General features: G+C 46.1%; 1 protein-coding gene across 3 annotated transcripts in view; it reads left to right on the top strand.

Annotated features, from left to right (window-relative positions):
• Positions 1-413: 413 nt before the first annotated feature.
• OXSR1 (oxidative stress responsive kinase 1) overlaps positions 414-21,877 on the top strand; it is a 126,104-nt gene continuing 104,640 nt past the window's right edge. Inside the window, exons 1-2 of one of the 3 annotated variants that reach the window (XM_032784043.2) lie at positions 456-630; positions 12,063-12,265. Coding sequence is in view for 1 of the 3 variants with exons in the window: in XM_032784041.2 (XP_032639932.1) it covers positions 561-630 (70 nt within the window). In the remaining 2 variants the exon portion in view is untranslated. Of the gene's footprint in view, positions 631-12,062; positions 12,266-21,877 lie in introns of all 3 variants that reach the window. The other 2 variants (XM_032784041.2, XM_075062177.1) reach the window with 2 other exon arrangements.

The following is a 21,877-nucleotide window of genomic DNA, read 5'->3' on the forward strand; positions in this document are numbered from 1 at the left end:
CGCTCCTCCCTGAGACGCAAACGGCCGCCATTTTGTGTGTGGCATGTTCTCATTCCGCCTCCCTCCGGATTATAGTACAGCCAAGTCTTTATCCTTCGCGGGATGTCTGGCTAAAAACAGCCCTTCATACGATGGTGGGGACGGGAGGGCAGTGAAATTCTGGCGAGGCCTGGCAAGCGCCTCACTCAAGATGGCGTCGGCAGGCGTGCGCGGGTGACGTCATCCGCGTCGGTGCGGGCCGGTGGAAGGAGGGCCCCTGCTGGGGCGGGGGGAGGTTGTCATGGTAGCGTTTACCTTGTTAGAGGTTGGTGGGTTTTTCTATTGAACTCTATAGGCTTTTCTTGGGCGGTGGGGGGGTCGACGAGGCCCCGCCTCGCATGACTGTGACGCCCCGCCCCCACCGCTGAGCCCCCAGCCAATGGGGAGGCGGGGGAGGCGCGGCGCGGGGAGGGCTCAGGCGGGGTGGCTGTGGGGCCGCTGGGCTGCGCGCCTCTCTTCGTCTTTCCCCGCTGCCCTGCCTCGCCCGGCGCTGAGCTCGGCGCGCCCGGGGAAGCGCCGCCATGGCCGAGGACCCCAGCTCCCTGCCCTGGTCCATCAACAGGGATGACTATGAGCTGCAGGAGGTGATCGGTGAGTGGGGCGCGCGGGGAGCCTGTCAGCCGGGCAGGGGCCTGGGCTGCGCGCCCTCTGGGCCGGGGGGTGGCTCCTGGGGGCGGGGGGGGCGGTGTGTGTCCCGGCCCGGGGTGTGAGTCTGCACTGGCCGTGGAGGTCGGCCTGGCTCCTGCGCGTAGGGTCCGGGGTGTGTGTCTGTACCCGCCGGAGGTGGGGTACAGGGGCGGCGCGTGTGCGGGGGGTGTCTGCGCCAGCGAGCTCCGGAGACCGGCCCTGGCTCCCAGGGGATGGGGCTCGGGGTGTGCTGGTGTCTGTGCCGGCCCGGGGGCAGTGTCTGCGCTGGCTCAGGAGCCTGACGCCTGGGGGGTCGGAGCCGTGGCGGGTGGATCTGCCCTAGCCCTGGAGACGGGCCGGGCAGGGGACTGTGTGTCTGGCCCTAGCCGGAGACAGGGGCTGGCTCTGTTCCTACTCCGGGGGTGTAGCGGCCGCGGGGGGTGTGTCTCTCTGGTTGTCTCGCTTAGCTCCGGAGTCCTTATCTGTGGGGGTGGATTCCTGCTCGGGCTGGGGGGATCTTGGGGCCTAGGGCGGTGATCGCATCGGAGGGTCTTTGTTACAGCTCAGGAAATGGGAGCGCAAAGGGGGACTCTGGTCTTACTTCTTCGGTGGAAGGGTCTGGGGGGGTGTGCGCGCCTCAGGTCTGCCGATGCGTTGAGAGCGGTGTTCCTGCTCCTGGGGCTGGGGCGAGTTGGAGCTTGGGAGCGGGTCTGGCAGCTTTTCTGGCTATCTGTTTCTACTTCTGGGGCGTAGGGCTTCCAGCAGTGCGGCTGTGTCTCGGCTGGAGCTAAAAGGGAAGGGTTATACTTACTCCAGTGTCTGTTCATGGATCTCGGAATTAGTTGGCATGTGCGTTTCTGGGAGCATCTTCTAGGGGACTCTGTATTTTTTCTCCTGAGAGGGGGATATTACATCTTATGGTCTAATACCCACCCCCCGCTTCTGTTGGGGTCTGTGTGTGGGGAAGAAATTATCTGTATTTTTCTGATGTTTTGGGATTGGAAGTAACTGCTATGGGCCGTTGCCTGCCTCCTTTGGGTTTTGGAGGAGGGGTGCTCGTGTCATGCCATCCAGTAGGTGGTCTGTCTTGGCTGCTGGGAAGGACAAGGATGTAAGGTATTTGTTAGGGCAGTTGGGATGTTGGTAAATAATGAAGGGCAGTTCCTCCTCCTCGGATTCTGGAATATACTGTTTCCTTTATTGAGCAGCTGCTCCAAGCTGTATTCAGTCTGAAGGGAGAGTCCATCCATATGGTGATTATTAATTTCAAGGCACTGTATATTGATCTGTTCAAGGGATGAGGAATTTTGCTGTGAGTGTCTTTATAATTGAAATCTCTCTCATTCCTTCTCACTTCAGCTTGAGGCAGCAGCCTTTGCTCTTTATGAATGACTGAGCCTCTCTTGACTTAAATGCCTTCTCCAATTCACTTGGTCTTTCTTTTTTTAGTCACTTTATCAGTATGATGGTGTGAAGGCTATATTGCTGCACACTATGGACTGGTCTACACTATGCGTTTAAACTTAATTTAGCAGCGTTAAACCGATTTAACCCTGCACCTGTCCAAACAATGAGGCCCTTTATATCGATATAAAGGGCTCTTTAAACAGATTTCTGTACTCCTCCCCGATGAGAGGAGTAGCGCTGAAATTGGTATTACCATGTCGGATTAGGGTTAGTGTGGCCACAAATCGACGATATTGGCCTCCGAGTGGTATCCCAGAGTGCACCATTGTGACCGCTCTGGAAAGCAGTCTGAACTCGGATGCACTGGCCAGGGTAGACAGGAAAAGCCCCGCAAACTTTTGAATTTCATTTCCTGTTTGCCCAGCATGGAGCTCTGATCAGCACAGGTGGCCACGCAGTCCCAAATCCAAAAAGAGCTCTAGCATGGACTATACAGGAGATAACTGAATCTGATCGCTGTATGGGGAGACAAATCTGTTCTATCAGAGCTCCGTTACAGAAGATGAAATGACAAAGCATTTGAAAAAATCTCCAGGCTATGATAAACAGAGGCCACAGCAGGGACTCAGCACAGTGCTGCGTGACAAGCGTAACGGAAAGCCAAAGAATAAATGGACACTCATGGAGGGAGAGGGGACTGAGGACTCGAGCTATCCCACAGTCCCCGCAGTCTCCGAAAAGCATTTGCATTCTTGGCTGAGCTCCCAGTGCCTGTAGGGTCAAAAACATTGTCTGGGGTGATTCCGGATATATCTCGTCAATTTACCCCCACCCCCCTATGAAAGAAAAGGGAAAAAAAATCATTTCTTGCCATTATTCAATGTCACCGTATGTCTACTGCATGCTGCTGGTAGACGTGGTGCTGCGGCACTGAACAACAGCATCCCCTCCCCTTCCTTTCCTGATGGCAGACGTTACAAAATGGTGGAAAACCGTCATCATCCTGTGAGTGCTCGGTGAGGTTGGCCAGGGGCACCTGGGTAAAAATGGGAATGACTCTCTGTCATTCCTGGCAGACGGTACAAAATGCCTGGTAACCGTCCTCATCATAGCAGGTGGAGCCTGAGCTCCATCAGCACACCCCCTGCCCCCCGCTTCATGTATAAAGAAAAGATTCTGTACTCCCTGGACTATCATAGCAGTGGGAGGCTACGCTCCTCTCTCCCCACCCCCACCCTTTAATTTTCTGCCTGGACTATCATAGCAGCTGGAGGCTGCCTCCCCCTCATTTTATCTCGTTACAAAGTCAGTGTTTCTTATTCCTGCATTCTTTATTACTTCATCACAAAAATGGGGGGACACTGCAACGGTAGCCCAGGAGGGTTGGGGGAGGAAGGAAGCAACGGGTGGGATTGTTGCAGGGGCACCCTCTAGAATGGCATGCAGTTTATCATTTCTGCGGGATCTCTGGGGCTCTGACCCAGAGCGGCTGTGCTCTCTAGATCTCTGGTACACTTGCCCCATATTCTAGGCCAGACTGACTTTATTTTTAGACAAAACATAAAGAAGGGAATGACCCAGGGAGTCATTCCCATTTTTGTCCATGCACCCCCGGCTGACCTCAGCGAGGCCAGCCAGGAGCATCCATGACAGCAGCAGCTGGTACAAAATGATTGATAACCATCATCGCCAATTTCCAATTGTAAACGGTACAAAATGATTGATAACCGTCATCGCCAATTTCCAATTGCAAATGCAGCAAAATTATTGATAACCATCATCGCCAATTTCCAAATGCAAACGGTGCAAAAGACTGATAACCATCATCTCATCGCCAATTTACAATGGCAGACAGTGCAATAGGGATGGTAACCATCTCTGCTACCTTGCAAAGGCAAATGAATGCTGCTGTGTAGCACTGCAGTACTGCATCTGTCAGCAGCGTCCAGTACACATACGGTGACAGTGACAAAAGGCAAAACAGGCTCCATGGTTGCCATGCTATGGCGTCTGCCAGGACAATCCAGGGGAAAAAGGACGCGAAATGATTGTCTGCCGTTGCTTTCACGGAGGAAGTATTGAGTGACGACATTTACCCAGAATCACCCGCGACACTGTTTTTGCACCATCATGCATTGGGATCTCAACTCAGAATTCCAATGGGCGGGGGAGACTGCGGGAACTATGGGATAGCTACCCACAGTGCAACACTCCAGAAATCGACGCTAGCCTCGGAACATGGACGCACACCACCGAATTAATGTGCTTAGTGTGGCCGCATGCACTCGACTTTATACAATCTGTTTTACAAAACCGGTTTATGTAAAATCGGAATAATCCCGTAGTGTAGACATACCCAGAGTATCTAACACATTACTTATTGAGTGCTGCAGGTCATTGTAAGGTCAGTGCCTCGTGTTGCATTTCACCAGAGAGGCAGAGAATGGAGTGGAGGGGTAGGCAGGGTTGTTGGTCAACATCTTAGAAAAGTTAATTTTTAGTTTAATGTTTATGAGGAAGTTTTTATCTTTTGATGATTATAAATGAGGATGCTTCCATCGTGCCTTGGCTTTGCATCTCTGTAGCACAGAGACCTACTTTATTTTGCTAGGGTGGGAGAATTTGGGGAAATCGTGGTTACAGAGATTAAATTCTTGGCATTGTTTTAAAAGTAGGAAGGATCTACAGCTATGGCTGGTATGGAATCCTTCTTTAAGTACTGAAAATCCCCATTGCTCCATCAGATCAGGTTCCGTTCCCTTCCTTAGCCTGTTGGGAGCAGCAGTACTATAGAAGGGGGAGAGTCTAGTGCCTGCAGCAGGGGCTGGAGAAACTAAATAGTGAGAATGAGCACTTCTTAAACCCTTTCCAGGAAAACACGTCCTGGGGAGGCTGGGGTCCAAAAATTGGGATTGTCCTGTGAAGAAGCAGAAGCTGGAAAAAAGCTGCCACTAGGCTCCAGTCTCTCTAAAGCTGGGGATCAATTGCAGCTGTCTCTAGGAAGTGCTTTGCTTGTGGGAGTCTACTAAGAGGTGGTGCTTCCCCTCTCCCCCACCCCAAGACCAAATCCTGGTGTGGATTTTTTCCCCTATAAAGTTCTGCTCTTATTTACCTTATTAGATGTTAGTCTGTGCTGGGGGAAAATGAAATTCACACAGGATTGAGGGAGACATTTAAACTCCCAGGAGCTGCTGACAGATACTCCTCACATAGTCTAACAATCACTAGAGGACATAGATACGTTATTGTCTGTTTGTAACATGTTGAGCTTGGGGAATAAGCTTTTTCATTCCTTTTTCGTGTCTCCTCCCCCAACAATCTGTATGCCGAATTTCTGGTTGCCAGCTGCTACCTGAAAGACTGCATCAGGAGTCTGAACTATATTGCCTACTTTTTGGAACATATGCTGAAATGTATTTATAAATTTTTATTGCCCCTCTTATCTTATGCCTTCTATATGTTGGAATGACTGCCAATGTCTAGGATATAGGTGTGATTTAAGTCTCATAGCACATAGTAATTTGAGGGACAAAATGTTCCAGGGTTGGCTAAGCAACTGGACTTTCCCCCTCCTGATTCCACATATCCTCTGACTCTCATCAGGGACTTGCTGTGTTCTCATTACTCTAGATTTATAGGCTTACAATTTGTGGTCATGGTCAAAGTGGGAATCCAGTATGGAAAGTGCCAAGCCTTGCAGCAATGTTTTCAAGGTACTCAACTAGATCTGTGGTGGATGACTACGGTTAAGATTTTATCGTGATTATTTTTATTAAAAGTCACAGACAGGTTGCAGGCAAGAAACAAACATTCACGGAAGCCTGTGATCTGTCTGTGACTTTTACTAAAAATAATGGGAGGAGGGGCTGATGGGTAGGGTGAGGGGAATGACTGAAGCCCAAGCAGGGGGAAAGACAGCCCGAGCCCCGCTGTGGGAAAGGGGGGAGAATCCAGCACCTGCTGCTGCGGTGGCAGACAGCTCTGGGTCCACCCCAGCAGCTCAGAGCTCCAGAGTCTCCTGCTGGCTGACAGCTCTGGCCCCACCACCCTAGAGATGAAGGGAAAATGTCACAGAGATCTCTGAAAGTCATGGAATCTGTGACATAAACTTATCTTCAGTGAGGACAAACATTGTTCTCTAGGTTTTCAGCCTAGCACTCTGTATGTTACATAGTCAGCTATTTTTGATACCCAAGTAAAGGAAATCAATTTTTCACTCTTCTGATACCTTATTTCCTCATGCTAATTCTCTGCCTGTAAATATCCATGCAGACATCCAGTGGGCAATGTGGTCTCTTCGTGTAAGAGTTAAGAGAGAAAACATTCTTCCAGAGTCAGGAAGGAAGTTCTCTTATAAATCACCTTACGGTTTCTATCTAGAATTAAAAACCTGTTAGTCAGCAGTGGATCTGATTAGTTCAATTTTAAAGGTATAGATTATTGCCTAGATTCATTACACTGTGTTAGCTTTAGTGACTAACAGCTGAGTATTCTCTTTTTTTCATTGTAATGTTGCAAATTGTCTTGTTCAGGATCAAAACATGACTTAATTTAAACAAACAAAAAACTTACTGCAAACTGAAATTACAGTACAGTTATAGGGTGTGCCTGTCGTGAGTAGGCACCTTTCCTGGGTGACCATTAACTATTGTGGAATCTGGCTTCATTTTAAAAAGTAGTCTCTTTCCCTTATGGTTGTAATGATAACCCTACAGATGTGGACTGCATGGACATCAATGCAGTGCTGTTTTCTAAGGTCTAAGGGAACATAGCCCTATTGCTGCAGCTGCTCAGAGCTTCCCCAGTCTGCCATAGAGTGGAGACCAAATAAAATTCTACGGGTTCTCAGAGTTGCTATTGGGGGAAATCTGTGGGCAGCAATGAAACTGAGTAGACTCATTTCAGTCATATTCATTCTGCTGCATCTTCAGAAAGCTGTGAGCAGTATGTGAAGTAGACACTCTGCTCCTGGGGGAATTCTGTGCCACTGTGTGCATGCATAATTAATAAGCTACACATTGAATTTTTTTGCCAGAAAGCTGCTGCAGTTCCACCTTTTGCCCACTAAAAGGAGCTGTGGTGATAGAACAGAGCAGCAGCTCCTGGCCAGCTAGGAAAGAGAGACAGCCTGCTTTCTTCACAGTGCCTGCCGGGCCACATCAGAGACAGACAGCATGGGGCTGCTGGGGGTCAGATACGGGCTCATAAGGGCTAGTGTGGGAGGACAGATGGAGGCAGGGGCTGAATGAGAGTGAAGGGCTGTGGGGGGTAGGGGGTGCAGGGCCACATAGGGACAGAAGTGGCTGGGGAGGTGCAGGGCCACATGGGGATGGGGAAGGGATTGCAGGGCCACATGGGGATGGGAAGAGTGCAGGGCCACATGGCGATGGGAGCATTGCTGAGTGGAGGTGGAGGGACTCATGGTCAGGGGGTGCAGGGACACATGGGGATAGGCAGATGTGACTGACTAAATGGAACAGACTAGGGTTTAGCCAGGGTCTGCATGGGGGAAACTCCCTAACAATCCCTCCCTGCTCCCACCCAAAAACCTCTTCCATACTTTGCCCACCCATACCCAACAACCCTCCAAGTTCACACCCCAGGCTCCTTCCCAGCAATTACGTCCCTCTCCCTCAGCTCCTCTGTTACCCTGGCTCCCCTAAGCCTTTGTGCTGCTTCTGAGGCATGTAGTAAGTATGGTTCTGTATTGTAGTTTAAATGAATATTACTCAAAATTCTGTATTAATATGCCTAGTAAGGAATCTGTTTGTCAAAAAAACATTTCCTACAGACATACTTGCTGACAGTATTTTGAAATAAATTATCAAAAATAATTGAAACTGATGTGATTATATTATGGTGTTTTGACAATAAGATATGCAGAATTTTAAAATATTATGCACAGAATTTTTAATTTTGTTGGTGCAGAATTTCCCCAGGAGTAACATTGGCAGAAGCTATTAACTGAGGAGGAGATGAATGTATAAAACCAGAGACAGGGTGGGGGTAAATAAACAGAACTCCCTCTTCTTCCTTCCCCCCCCTCCCCCCCTACTCCTGCCTTCACAGCAGTCAGGAGGCTCTGGGTTATGGGCAGGAGGAGGAACAAAGTGAATGTTAATGTTCCTTCTCCCTTCCAGAAATGAAATCTAAAATAAAGTTAATATTTATTAAGGTTTTTCCCTTTTCCAGCAGCTGGGTATGTGGGTAGCTGTTTTACACAGGCATTGCCCCTGAACACAGTAGAGCTTGCAGCTTAATTCTGTGGCATTTAGGTGTGTTGTAAATTTTCAACTCCTGTGGATCGGGGGGGAATGTGGTTAGGTAGGAGAGGTTGATTACTATTCTGTTGCACCCCCAAGAGCATCTCAATGAACATAGTCTAAGTTCTCTGAATTTTATCAAAATATCTGTAGGGACCTATCTCACAAATTAAAAATGCATGGTACAGAAAGAGTACTCATAAGTATCTACATGCTGTAATAGCAGTTAGAACACTTTCATGCTGAGGGAGAAGGAGATGGAGTGGGAAAAATTTATCCAGCAATAAGCTGTTTAGAATCTGTTCGGGGATGAGAATTGATGGTTCACCTATGAGTCTTGTATGGTAACTGTAGCCAAGTTTCAAGAGTGGTAGCTATGTTAGTCTGTATCAGCAAAAAGAATGAGGAGTCCTTGTGGCACCTTAGAGACTAACAAATTTATTTGGGCATAAGCTTTTGTGGGCTAAAACGCACTTCATCAGATTCATGGAGTGGAAAATGCAGTAGCAGGTATATATACACAGTACATGAAAAGATGGGAGTTGCCTTATTAAGTGGGATGGGGGGGATCAGTGCTGATGAGACAATTCAATTAAAGTAGGCAAGTTGTAACTAAGCCTAAATAATTTAAACAAACCATTTTTTTTTTGTTACTAATGCTATACATTGAAAATGAAAGTCATAAAATCCAGTTCAGTTTTCACTCTTTCTTGCTCTATTTGTTTCTGGCATTTCTCCATTTATCTTAATTGGCTAAGCTAAGTCAATTTCCGTTGCAAGTTCTCAGTGTTCAGATTCAGAACACTGCAGGGAAATTTCTCTCTCAAAAAAACTCAGTAGAAAGTTTGATCTGTTCTTTTAAAGTGGAAACCTTTCTGTTGGTCTTAGGTTGTGTTAAAGCTTTTACAAAACCAACTTAAGAGGAACATAAAGCATATTCAAAGTGCTTAGCCTATCTAGGCATCTGTGCGCATAGCCCTCATCGCTATAACTTATGTTCAACACTATGAAATCCAAACGCGAGGGCTTGGATTGTAAACCCACTTAAACAGCCGGGTGTCCCTGCCATATCCAAACTATCCACTCATCTGAACAGTGGAGATTTCTAGATGCTTAGAACCTTGTTACCATCACTTAGTAAAATCCAACCATTTGTCTTTGAAAGTTTCCTCCTATCTGATCATCTGGGAATGAAGGAAAGAGCTGTACTACAAATGCAGTCCAGCTTCTGTTGCCAGCCCCTGCTCCCTCTAGTTGGCGTAAAAGGAGGATAGAAGGGAGGAAGTGGAAGTAGGATGGGGGTATTTAAAAATAATCAAGCAGCAGTAGCATCTCTCTTCTAAAGAGGAGGGCTGGAAAGAGTACCCATAGAATCAGCTTGGCTGCCTTTCCAGCTGACTTGAGGGGAGGCCAAAGGACTCAGCTTCCTTCAGCTATTTTGGGGTGAGTGAGATACAGGGAAGCCTTAAATAGAAGCAGACCGCTGTGGTTGTTCCTGGATGGCAGTTTCTTCGAAAGATTAATATTTTGTACTTTAATTTGTCAATAAGTCATTTTGTAAGTATAGTGTAACACTCTAGGGTAGGCATTTCTCAACCAGTAGTCAAATATCTTGGGTACCCTTGGCTCCTCTGCATACCCGAGAGGTGCATGTATTGGCTGATAAATGCACACTCTGGAATGTTATTACTTTATGTAACTGACTGAATCTCAGAGAGAGAATCGATTCTCCCCAGAACATTCAGCTTTTAAAGTTCACAGTGACTATTTTATTCCAGAGGCTGGAGTTGATGGGAACAGGAGCTGGTCCATTAAGACTCTAGATGTTGACTTGAGTTCTTCTGAAATGTAAATATCTGAGCCTTTAAAACTGCAAACAACTAGAGCTAGATATTTTAATTACAAATCAGTATTGAAACTGTAATCTGGTAAAATTTGATCTTTTGTGAAGTGTTTTCTCTGGTTAAACTGTTTCACTTGCAGTTTGGCTACTAGGGTGACCAGTGCTAAATGTAGTTTATTAGACTTTTTACATGCAAGTTTAGAGGATACAAAGCTGTGAGCAATGTGAGTATAGAGAATAATCATGGAATAATTGCCAGTAAAAAAAGACTGCTGTATTAGGAAAATGGAAATTGCTGTACTAGGTCAGCCTAGCAATCTGCCCAGCCCGTTTTCCTGACTCCTGTCATAGCTGAGCAACTGAGGTGCAGAGATGAAGGGCCCAACTTTCAAAGTTGTTGTAGTTCCCTTTGACTTTAGTTGGAGCCATTCATATGCAGCACTTCAGAAAATCAAGCCTTGTGTGACTTGCCTGGAGTCAGGCCTAGAACCCAGATTCCTGACTAATGATCCAGTGCCTTAATCACAGAACCACCATTCTGTTGAATTGTACTTGAAGAAGACGGGTGGTGCTTGAAAGGCACATAGTAGGTGACTGCTGTCAACATATTTAGTCATAACTATGTTAGTGAAGAGAACATATATTTAAAAATGAAATCTGAATGAATGAAGTTAGATATTATGTTAGTAAGTGGTATGAGTATACTTGAATGGAAAATGTAGGCTTGGAAGGATGAAATTTTTATCCGTAAATATCAGTAAATGTTGACTTCACCATACATATACAAACTGATGGAAAAATATTTTCGTTGATAAAAAAAATGCTGGTTGGGAACTTATTGGAGTCAAAATCCAGCGTTTGACTTTTGAATTAGGCTTTTTACAAAAGGATGAGTAAGTGAATAGTAAAAACCAGTATGACTTGTTGATTTAAGCATATTTACTTCATATATTTTGACATGTAAGGGGGACAGTTTGCGTTTTGACTGTTTATAAAACTTTAAATTGTTGGATCTCAGTGTGTCCTGTCATTAAGTAATTGTGACTCCCAATAGCTTCCTGCTACTGTAAACATTTAAACAGACAATAATCTAAAATAAAGCTATACATCGATATTATGAGTTGAAATTACAAAAAATAAAAATTGAATTCTGCCAATTCTATAGATAGGTATATCTAAAGTGGCAGATAAAACCTTTATTGTATTGAGAAATGCTGTATGTTCCATAGTACTTAAACACCAGGGGGCAGAGCCAAGGCTTCATGTGCAATCATAAAGGGATACTAGACAATTGAAACAGTTTTTGTCCTACACCTGCCGTGAAATGCTCTGCCAACTTCCGTGGTTTTAAAATCACAGTTTTTGCTATCTTTTACATATCTTTCTCTCCCCTGTTGCTGTATGGCAAACCCACATGATCTGGATATGTCTACCTGTGGCTGGCCTATGCCAGCTGGCTTGGGTTAACAGGCTGTTTAACTGTAGTGTAGATGTACAGGCTCTGGCTCGAGCTCTGGGACCCTCCCACCTCACAGAGTCCTAGAGTCCAGGCGCCAGCCCCAGCCTGAACATATACACTGCAGTTAAACAGCCCCTTAGCCTGAGTCAGCTAGCATGGGCCAGCTGTGGGGGTCTAATGGCAGTGTAGATGTACCCTCTGAGTAAGCTGACTAGGCTGAAAGGGTTCTCAAGTGCACAAAGTGAACAAATTAGAAATGGAAATCTTTCATTTCTCAGTCACAGTAGTCTTACTGGGTGTTACAGCTAACAATACAATGTTTTTAAAGTAACTTTAAGACAGTTATGACTTTTTTTGAAGTCCTTTAGCTTTGTCACTTCCTGACTTTTGAGTGTTTAACGTGGCTTTTATTGTAATCTCCTAGGGAGATTAAAAGAAATTCTGTGGTATGGAACTGTTTGGCTACACAACATGACAACATCAAATGCTGCATCCCACACACCTTACAAGGTTTTCTTAGAGGGAGCTCTTCTACTCTGCACTCTGGGAAGTCTGCAGGAGACAGCTCTCTCCAGCAAGCCTTAAAAGCTGCACAGATCATTTCTTGCGAGATGCACAGGGAATGAGGTAAGAGCTCTGGATTCACTCTGTGCATTTACTTTTTCGCTACACTGTTAAGTTAGCCCCAGTCTCCTGCTCAGTGTAGCTGACGTTCACTGCAAACATTGCTTAAAGAAAGGCATACCAATTGTATTGTGTATGCATGAAGTGCAACTTTCAAAGGCTCATAACTCGGTCAAATTAAAATGAGTTTTCACTGGAACACACGAAGGCTCTTCTCATCAAGGGCCTAACTTCTGGCCAAACTTCAACTTTCTGCTCCAGACATCTTCACTCCCCTCATACTCAAAGGACTAAACTGGTTTTCCTGAAACTTCCCAAAAGAAACGCCTGTTTGATCAGAGAGCAAGCCTGTGTCAACCCAATAAGTGAAAACTTCAGAAGGTTATGGGCAAATGAAAGAGGTGAAATTTGATGACAAACTGAAACACAAACTGTAGAAGTATCTCCTGCTATAATAAACCTAAGCTGCTTATTGCTTATAGTTCTGCTGTCCTCAGTCATAAATAACTGTAGTCAAACATAAGCTTTTTTTTTTTCCTACTCCTTCTAGTGCCTCATCATCTATCTATGTAGGAGGGAAATCACTTCACTTTTTCATCCATCCACAGAATTGTTAATTAGATTCAGATTACAGTATCAAATTCTGTTCTGTTATCCCCCACTGAGCATTTGGGGTTGCCGAGCATTCCAGAACTTGGCCTGCATATCTTCTCCTAGAGGTGATGTGTGAGAGGAAAGAATTTTAATTGCCTCTCAGAGCAAAGGATGAGTTCCTAAGTTTGGCTGGTGGGGGTGGAAGGTGTTGTCTTAACGGAGTAGATGTCACTGGGAAATGGCTGAACCACATATATGGAAAGACATTTCTGGTGAGCTTGACACAGGGTCACTAGATCCTGGGGGTATTCTGCAACAGTTTCAGATAATGCAGGATTTTCAATTTTTTTTTTTTAGTTTAAACACACACATCATAAATCAGTATAGTAGTGTTCTTCATATTCAATCCCTTTGTGCTCTTGTCATGTTGTCAGGTTTCAATATGCCGTACATTCTTGTCCTGAAGATGCTGAACAATTTAGTAGAAGCTTTTATGAGAAAATTTTTAAAGTTTTGACAGAGTAGGGAATTATGGTCTCTGGGAACTGAGAACCAATTTAGGATTGTGGGGATAAGCACATCAGATTGGTGTTTCTGCTAAAAGAATCAGCAGTGAAATAGCTATGTTGATATTGTCATCTCTAGGTTTCATAGTTAACCTCATTGAGATGAGTGGTGCAATTCAGACATCAGAGTTCTTATTTCAGGATGTTTGCAGACTCGTGCAGACAGTACAGCATTGGTTAAATCCAAGATTAAGGTTTTCTTCATATCCATGAGGGCTTCAAATCCATGAAGGTTGTTCTTTCAAAAGTTTACAACTCAACATTGACATTATACAGCTTTGAAACTTTACTATGCAGAAGAAAAATGCTGTTTTCTCTTTATTTTTTGTCCTAGTTTAGAGGTTTAACACAGTACTGTACTGTATTTGTGGGGTTTTTTTGGTCTCTGCTGCTGCCTGATTGTATTCTTCCGGTTCCAAATGAGGGGTGTGGTTGACTGAGCAGTTCATAACTCTGGTATTTGTAATTCTGAGGTTCTCCTGTATTTCAAAATGCCTAAGTTAAATTAAGAGGGCTGATTAATGAATACATGGTACATCTTTTCTAAAGTGCACGTGAGAGTTACATGCATAAGTTGCATTAGTCCAGTGGGCACCAACCTGTCGTTCACGATCGACTGGTTGATTCTGGGAACTCTCCCAGTCGATCTCAATCTCTGGGGCACAGTGGGGTTGACTACCTGCTGCGGCCCCATGCCACACTCGGAAGCGTCCAGAACGTCCCACGGCCTGGGGGAGGAGGGGTTCTGTGCGCTGCTCCTGCCTGCAAGCACTGTCCCCGCACCTCCCATTGACGGGGAATGGGGAACTGTGGCCAGTGGGAGCTTTAGGGCCAGTCCCTGCAAAGAGGGGCAGCTCGCAGAGTCATTTGTCCCCTGTGTTCCCCCTAGTCACGTTGGCCCCTTCCAGGAGTGGCGTGGGGCCACGACAGGCAGGGAGCCTGCCTTAGGCATGCTATGCCTCCGATTGAGATAAGTGCCACCTGTCGGGAGGCTGCACCCTGAAGCCCTGCTCCTGTGTCCCAAACTCCTGCCCACTCCCTGAACCCCCTGCTAGAGCCAGCACCCCGTACCCTCTCCTTCACCCCATCCTCTGCCTTAGCCTTGACCTCCTTCTGAGCCAGCACCCCGCACTCTCTCCTGTATCCCAACACTCCTGCCCCAGCCCAGAGCCCCCTCCTGCACCCAAACACTCTCCCAGAGCTTGAACCCCTCACCCCACTTGCACACCTAACCCCTGCCTCTGGCTCAACCGAGATCCCCCTCCCACAGCTGGGACTCATGGGTTCACTGTCAGAGCCCGCTCCTCCTCTCGAACCCCAACCCCGTGCTACAGCCCAGTGAAAGTGATTGTGTGTGGGGAGATGGAATGGGAAGGGGTGGGGCCTTGGGGAAGGGGACGGGAAAGATCCTGGGTTGCCCTTAAATTCAAAAAGTGACCTTGGATGTAAAAAGGTTAGAGACCACTGTGTTAGTCAGATTTCTGTGTGTGTGTTGTGTGTCCCCTGATGGATGAATTCCTATTTACCCTCTTATTGCTTGTTCAGATATTTCTAATAGACGTGTAAAGGTAAACTGCTATACCAGGGAGTAAATATGCCCTCTACTGCCTCTTTATGATGTATAGAGATGCTGTTAATGTTTCTTCAACTTTTTTTCTGCTGCTTGTTCTACATTAGTGATGCTGGTCCTGGCAGCCTCTTTTCTGGAGGGGTTGGGTAATATTTGGAGCATCTGGGTGGTGATATTGCAGCTCTTTTTCTTTAAACCCAACTGAATATCCCCTCCTCTCATTTGGGGATGGGAGAGCTGCAGACTGAGATTTCAGCAGTGAGCTGTTTTATCTTTCAGATTCTCCAAACATTTCCAAATACCTCTCTTAAAAAGATGGCAATTGGAACTTGATTTAAAATAGAGTAGTAGAGGATGAAAACTCTTGTCTAGTAACTACCTTGACATTAACATCCAACAAACAGCATTTCAACAGAAGAATTCTCATTAGATTGACATTTCTCCATGTTACCGACCCAGACCGTGATTTGAACAGCTGTAAGGGCCTGGGGGACAAGTATCCTTAACATAAAATTATTCATTCTGCATATAGGATCCAGAGTAACTCTTCTTACTCATGCTTCGGAAATACTTTTTCTAGCAATTCAACTAATCTTGTGCACTGAACCCACTAATAGAGATAGAAAAGATCCTATTACATCCAGCCTATGCCTTGCAGTGACAGGATAACTGCCGCCAATAAGGCAGGGGTTCTCAGCCTTTTCCTGTCTGAGGCCCCCCTCGACATGCTATAAAAACTCCAGGGCCCGGTGGGGGTGGGGGCCTTGCGGCAGGGGCTTTGGGCATAGGTGTAATTTGACTTCTATTTTGGGGGGGGCAGGGGCCAGTGGGGCTCGAGCCAGCTCTGCATGGCGAGGTCTGTGGAGGGAGCGCCATTTCCACCCCCTGACTCACCTCAGCAGGCCACGCAGCCTGTCTGGGTTGGTGGGGGTGCAATCAAAAATTATAACTCAAAGGTGGCAGGCTTAGCTCAAAAATTTGAAAACAGCTCAGGGTGCAGGGAGGGGGTCGCTCATGGTGTAGGAGAGGGGTATTAGGGTTGTCTGCTGGGAGAAGTCCCCTGCAGTCCCTGTTCCCGGAGGGGTCTGCCAGCCATGGAGCAGGTTCTCCCCATCCAGGCGGCTCTGACTTGCTGCCTCTGCGGGAGCAAAGAGGCCTGGGAGCTGAAGAGCAGCTTCAACCCCAGGCACCAGCAGGAGAGGAGGGGAGGCTGCGGCTGCTGGCTCCATGGCATCAGTTGAAGCAGCAGCTGCCCTGTATGGCCCGGTAACAGCAACCAGCACATTTTCCCACCAATAGTGGTTACCTGTACTGAGCCTGCTCGGTTTGGGTGAGCATGCTCAGTACAACCTAGATAGGAAATTCTTCTGCCACGGAGCTGTTTGTGCCACTACACCGGCTCTGGTTTCCCGCCTCTGACCTGGCTAGTGGGCAGGGAAAGGAAATGGGGGGGATGGCGGGGGAGAGATGTGGAGCTGTGCTGCCCCTGGGACTGCCGTGTTCTTGCGCTGCAGTTTGGGGGTGGCAGTGGTCTCTATGTCCCCAACTCTGCCCCGGGCTCAAGGCTTCTGCCCCATAGGGACACCAGGGCTGGGAGATTTAGCCTGGCACCTCCCAGCTTCAGCTCCGCAGGTGGTGCTGGCAGGGATCAGGGCTTCAGCCCCGTTGGGGGTGCCGCAGCCTCCTTGAAAGGGCTCACAGACCCCCAGGGGGCTGTGGACCCCCAGTTGAGATCCTCTGCAATAGTGGACATATCAGATGGTTAAGCAGTTATATATAAAAACTTATTTACCTAAAATAACCACTGCTTTTACTATCAAACATCTACTCTGTATACGGACAGCTTGTTTTTTCAGTGGAACTCCAGCCAAATAAAATATCCCTTACAGTTGACACATACTGTTCCAGATAAAATTCAGAGAGAGAGGTTGGGAGGGGAGGAGTGAGAATACTTGCTTGGCTACTGTATCAGGGCTGTGTTTTTGAGCCTTGGTAATAGGAATACCGTAAGTATGGGGTTTATGTTCATAGCAGATTAGGGTTGGAAGAGACCTCGGGGGTCATCCAGTCTAACCCCCTGCAAAATATGTTACAGCATATACCATCAAGACAGCCGAAGTGAATGCATTGCTGGGTTTGGAAATAAGATGTTTTGGCCTGCCTTCCATCCTGAAAACTTTAAATTTGCCAAGGAGGCTGGCAAGTAATAAAATAAATAGTTGGTTCAAACTGCAAATCTAATGTGGACACGTTACTAGCATCTTAAGTAAATGTGGCAGATCGCAAAGGACTTGTATACCTAACCCTCGGTGCTTATCATGGTTGCCAATGTGTGGAATACCTTTCCCAGAGAGAATTCTCCAGGTAACCCAGGCATCATAGAGGTACTGGAGAGTCTTGTGTACCCTCTGATGAACCTTGAGTTATTCTAAGCACCTCTGAAGGCTTGCTTATCCAAACCCGTGGAGGCCCTGAGTGACACAATCCCCTACAAAATCCTGCACCTGCTTGATATAGGGTATTTCAACCAGTCTCTCTTGGAATGCAGAAGGATATGAGGCCTCTTTCTTTATTATTTGTGTTACCACAGTTCCTAGGAGCCCCACTGTGCTAGTCACTGGACAAACAGTGACTGTCTCTGCCCTAAGGAACGTGTAATTTATGGGTATGTCGACCTGCCAAAAAAGGTGTTCTTAGCTTGGGTTAGCTAGCTCAGGTTAAAATAGCAACCCTATGATGCTGTAAATTTAGTTGCAGTGTCTTCACTGCCTTTAACCTGAGTTAAGAACACATTTTTTTGGCAGCGTAGACATTCCCTTCCTATAAGACGAGAGAAAACAGATGGATGAGGACAGATGAGGGGTTATAAGAAAACATCTCCAACATTGGTCAGCATCATATTCCTTCCACAAACATCTTTAGATGGGGCACCTCTCCGCTTTTCTCCTCACTGTAGCATTGGGGGAGATACAGTGGTTGGCTGAAACTTCCACGGCTGGCCAGCAGAATGGAGATGGATGAGGTGATGTCTGCTCTGCTCTGCACAGCCCCCTTCTAGTGGCAGAATACCAGCTTAAAAAATCAGGCTGTTCAGCTTCCTGTGATATTAGCCGGGACTTAATATTTTTCTTTAAATAATATGGGTGCTATGGTCAGATATGGTTAACTGTTGAGAGAGTGGCTTCCTGGAAAACTGTTTAGAAACCCAAGTGCCTCAATGGCAGTGTATCTAACTCATCTACATTGATTTATATAGAGTGGCTACCACCTATTCTACTTGAATTATCTTCTAGTATAAGGCAGCTCCTTAGTGTTTGTGGTGGATTACCCACAGTCCCCTTTGCCCCCAGACCATCTGATTCCACTAGGGAAAGATTGAGAACCGCTGCTGTAGACCCAGCCCACTCAGATGTTGAGGGCAGGTGGAAGAGGAGGAATGGGGGAACAGATCATTTTCCTGGTGCAATGCTCAAGCGATATTAAGACATGTGGGCAAAGGAGTAAAGTGCATATATAAGAGTGGTCAGCAACGGGGTTAAGATTCCTCTTCCCCACTGTAAAACCCTGATATGTCTGGTGAAGTGAATTGACCACTCAAGCTTCCCTCTAATTATAGCACACAATACAACAGGATGGGGGAAATGTACCAAAACTGAGCTACAGCAGCCTGTTGGTGGCTGATGCCTTTGAGGACAAGATGACCTCTTGCCAAGTGACTGTTAAAATGTTTTCTGCTCATTTTTACATAAATTACGGAGCTGGGCAGTAATTCTAATTGTCTGTAAAATACTGCTTGAGCCCGTATTGATGTGGGGATATTGGAGAGAGTATAGTTAAATGAGTGTTAACATCAAACTATTTTTAGCTGTCCTCTTGGTACTTTGCTCTGTGTGTGCTGAACATCAGGAATCTTGAATTAAAACATTGTCTGTCCTGGACAGAAACACCCATGCTCTGAACTCAATGCTTGTTTTTGAATGGCACTGTAAACATCAGGAGCTCTCATCAAGATTGTGGATTATTCACTGCCAGCAACTTTATATGCAGTTCGAATATTTCACATGTAGCCATTTATTATAGTTGTTTGTGAATTCTGCATATCTTGTTCTGTGTATTTCTTTTCTGAACACACTGGATCGATATTGAGACACTGATGGAGTCTGCTGATGTGACCAAATGCACGCCTTTATTCACACCGTACACACTATTATATTTTGTGCACAGATTATTACGCCTTGTGAGGTATCAGTTAAAAACTAATAACTCACTGGTCAATAATATGGTGAAATATGTATAGCAACATTATATGTAAAGTTATGAACATACACCTCTACCCCAATATAACGCTGTCCTCAGGAGCCAAAAAATCTTACTGCGTTATAGAAGAAATCGCATTATATCAACTTTGCGTTGATCCACCAAAGTGTGCAGCCTTGCCCCCCCCCCCCCCCCCGAGCACTGCTTTACTGCATTATATCCGAATTTGTGTTATATTGGGTCGTGTTATATTGGGGTAGACGTGTATTAAATTGTGGCTGAAATGTGTTTAGCAGACAAGTCTGAGAAGTGGGTAAACCTGTTCCTCAAAGATAAGGGACAGGCTGATGCCTCTAGCTGGGTGTCATCAAAGTTGATCAGTAATCACCGGTCAAGTGGCCATTCAGGAGCTGGAACAGATCGATCTGCATTGTAACAAACAGCAACCTGGAACCTCTTTCACCACGAGACTCTGTGTCTCCATCTTCACAGTGGGAAGAAAGTTTATGTGGGGTGACCCTCAGGAAAATGTATTTCGAAGAGTGAATGGACTATTAAAAGTCAGAGGCAAAAACACTCTAGGTACTCTCTCTTTCTCGCATGCGTTTTCAAGATGACAAATCAGTATTAAGACTTTGGGTGGGGTTCTGAACTGAGAATTTGGTCAATCCTTTTTCTGGGAACATGTATTAAGGATTTTAAATTGAGCCATGTCTAGCTTGTTAAGTTTTAGCTACTACGATTTTCTTTTTTCTGTTGTTATCATTTCTGACTTTAATACCTTATACTTGTACTTACTTAAAATCTGTCTTAGTAGTTAAACTCGTTTTTTTTTTTTTAATTAAAACTAATCCATTGTTGTGTTTAAATTTAGCTATTTGGTAACTCCATTTAAAGTGGCAAACTTGCATATTGACTCCTTGCAGGGCAACATACCTCTAACTGTCCAGGAGAGGACTGGACAGTGCAGAATACATGTTTTTGGGGAAAATTTTGAACTGGGGGTGTCTTGGGGTTGCCCTGCAGATAATAATCAACACTGGTGGAAGCCAGATTATGGCTGGTATGTCTCTGACAGGCTGCTGAGGTCAGAGTTGCTGGACCAGATCTGTAGCTGTACAGACACTCAAGGTGTGACCTGCAGGCTGTTTGTGAGCAGAGCATTGTAAGATACCCACAGTTGCAGGGCAGATGGTGACACAGCCCCTCACTGATCTGGATTGCACCCTGGAATGTGATAGTTGGCCACAATAATGGGTGAGGGATAAAACAAATGAGAAATGATTCAAGCTTTGGAAATATGAGATTAGAAATTTGTATTAAATTCTAACTTAAATTTAAGTATCTTATCATAGGAACAGTGACTGAAACAAATAAAATGGCTCTACGACTTGCAGAGAATTATGAACAGTCCTGGTATATTCCGGGATTGAGTTTACCAGACACTGTACTACAAAATTACATTGACATAAGGCGACTTATGTTGAGCTATATGTGCATGTGTCTACAGTCTGTTGTCTCTGGTGTATGAAAGTGCTTTGTTGCAGCAATGCACTAAAACCTCATCCTTAAATGGTGTAGAGCTAAGGTGACAGTGAGAGTGTAGACCGTGCATGACCTGTGTTGACCCTAACAGCTGTCCCACAATACCCTATTTCCTGCAACATTGACTGCGCTGGTCACAATTTTAAACGCCACTGCCCGGGGGTGAGGGAGACCAGAAGCTGTCAGCCCAATTAAAGTTCCCCATGTGTTTTTGAAATGCCTTTTCCTGATTGTCCATCCTGGCAAGCACACCTAGCAACTCACCTTTGCTGTGTGCAACTGCCCAGCCGACCATGCCGACTCCACGTATGCAGACAGGTACTAGACAAGCTCCAGCCTGGAGCATACAGGAAGTATTGGATCTCCTGGACCAGTGAGGAGAAGAGACTGTAAGCACAGCTACAGACCAGCTGCAGATCTCCACTTTCTGTGAGCAGATTGCACAGGGGATGCAGGGGTCAGCAGCAGTGCTGCATGAAAGTGACGGAACTTCATCAGGGATACCACAGGGCCAGGGAACACAACAGATTTGGTGCTGTGCCGTCACCTTGTTGGTTCTACAAGAGCTGCATACCATACTTGGCAGAGACCCTATCAGCACTTCACAGACCACCATGGATACCTCAGAGGAGACAAACTCCTGCTGTGAACAGTGTGAGAGCGGAGGAATGGAGGGATGTGCATAGTGGGAACTTGAGTCATGCTGCGAGCCAGGGCTTGTTTGAAATGCTACCACAGTGAGCCTGATGAAGGGGAAGAGAATGTGGGTAAGTGTGTTCCTATTTTCCCCTTATGATCTTTTGTGCTTTTGAGATCTCCGCAGTTCTCTCCTGAAGGTTTCTAGAGTGGACGCTTTATTTCTTTCTCTGCTGTAGGATGCTTTCTCACACCATTCTGATGACTTTGGTAAACTCATTGCAGTCACTAGTATATGGGCCTAGGTGGCTTTGGGACACCAGTAGCAGCTGTTCTGTGCCTTCGTGATCCTCAGTTGTGAGATGTCAGCTAAAATTACCACCACCTGTGGAAAATAGTGCCGTTGCCATGTGCTCAAACCCATGGGAAAAAATGGCTGAAAATTTT

This window comes from Chelonoidis abingdonii, chromosome 2 (assembly GCF_003597395.2).
Source record: "Chelonoidis abingdonii isolate Lonesome George chromosome 2, CheloAbing_2.0, whole genome shotgun sequence".
Lineage (NCBI taxonomy): Eukaryota > Metazoa > Chordata > Testudines > Testudinidae > Chelonoidis > Chelonoidis abingdonii.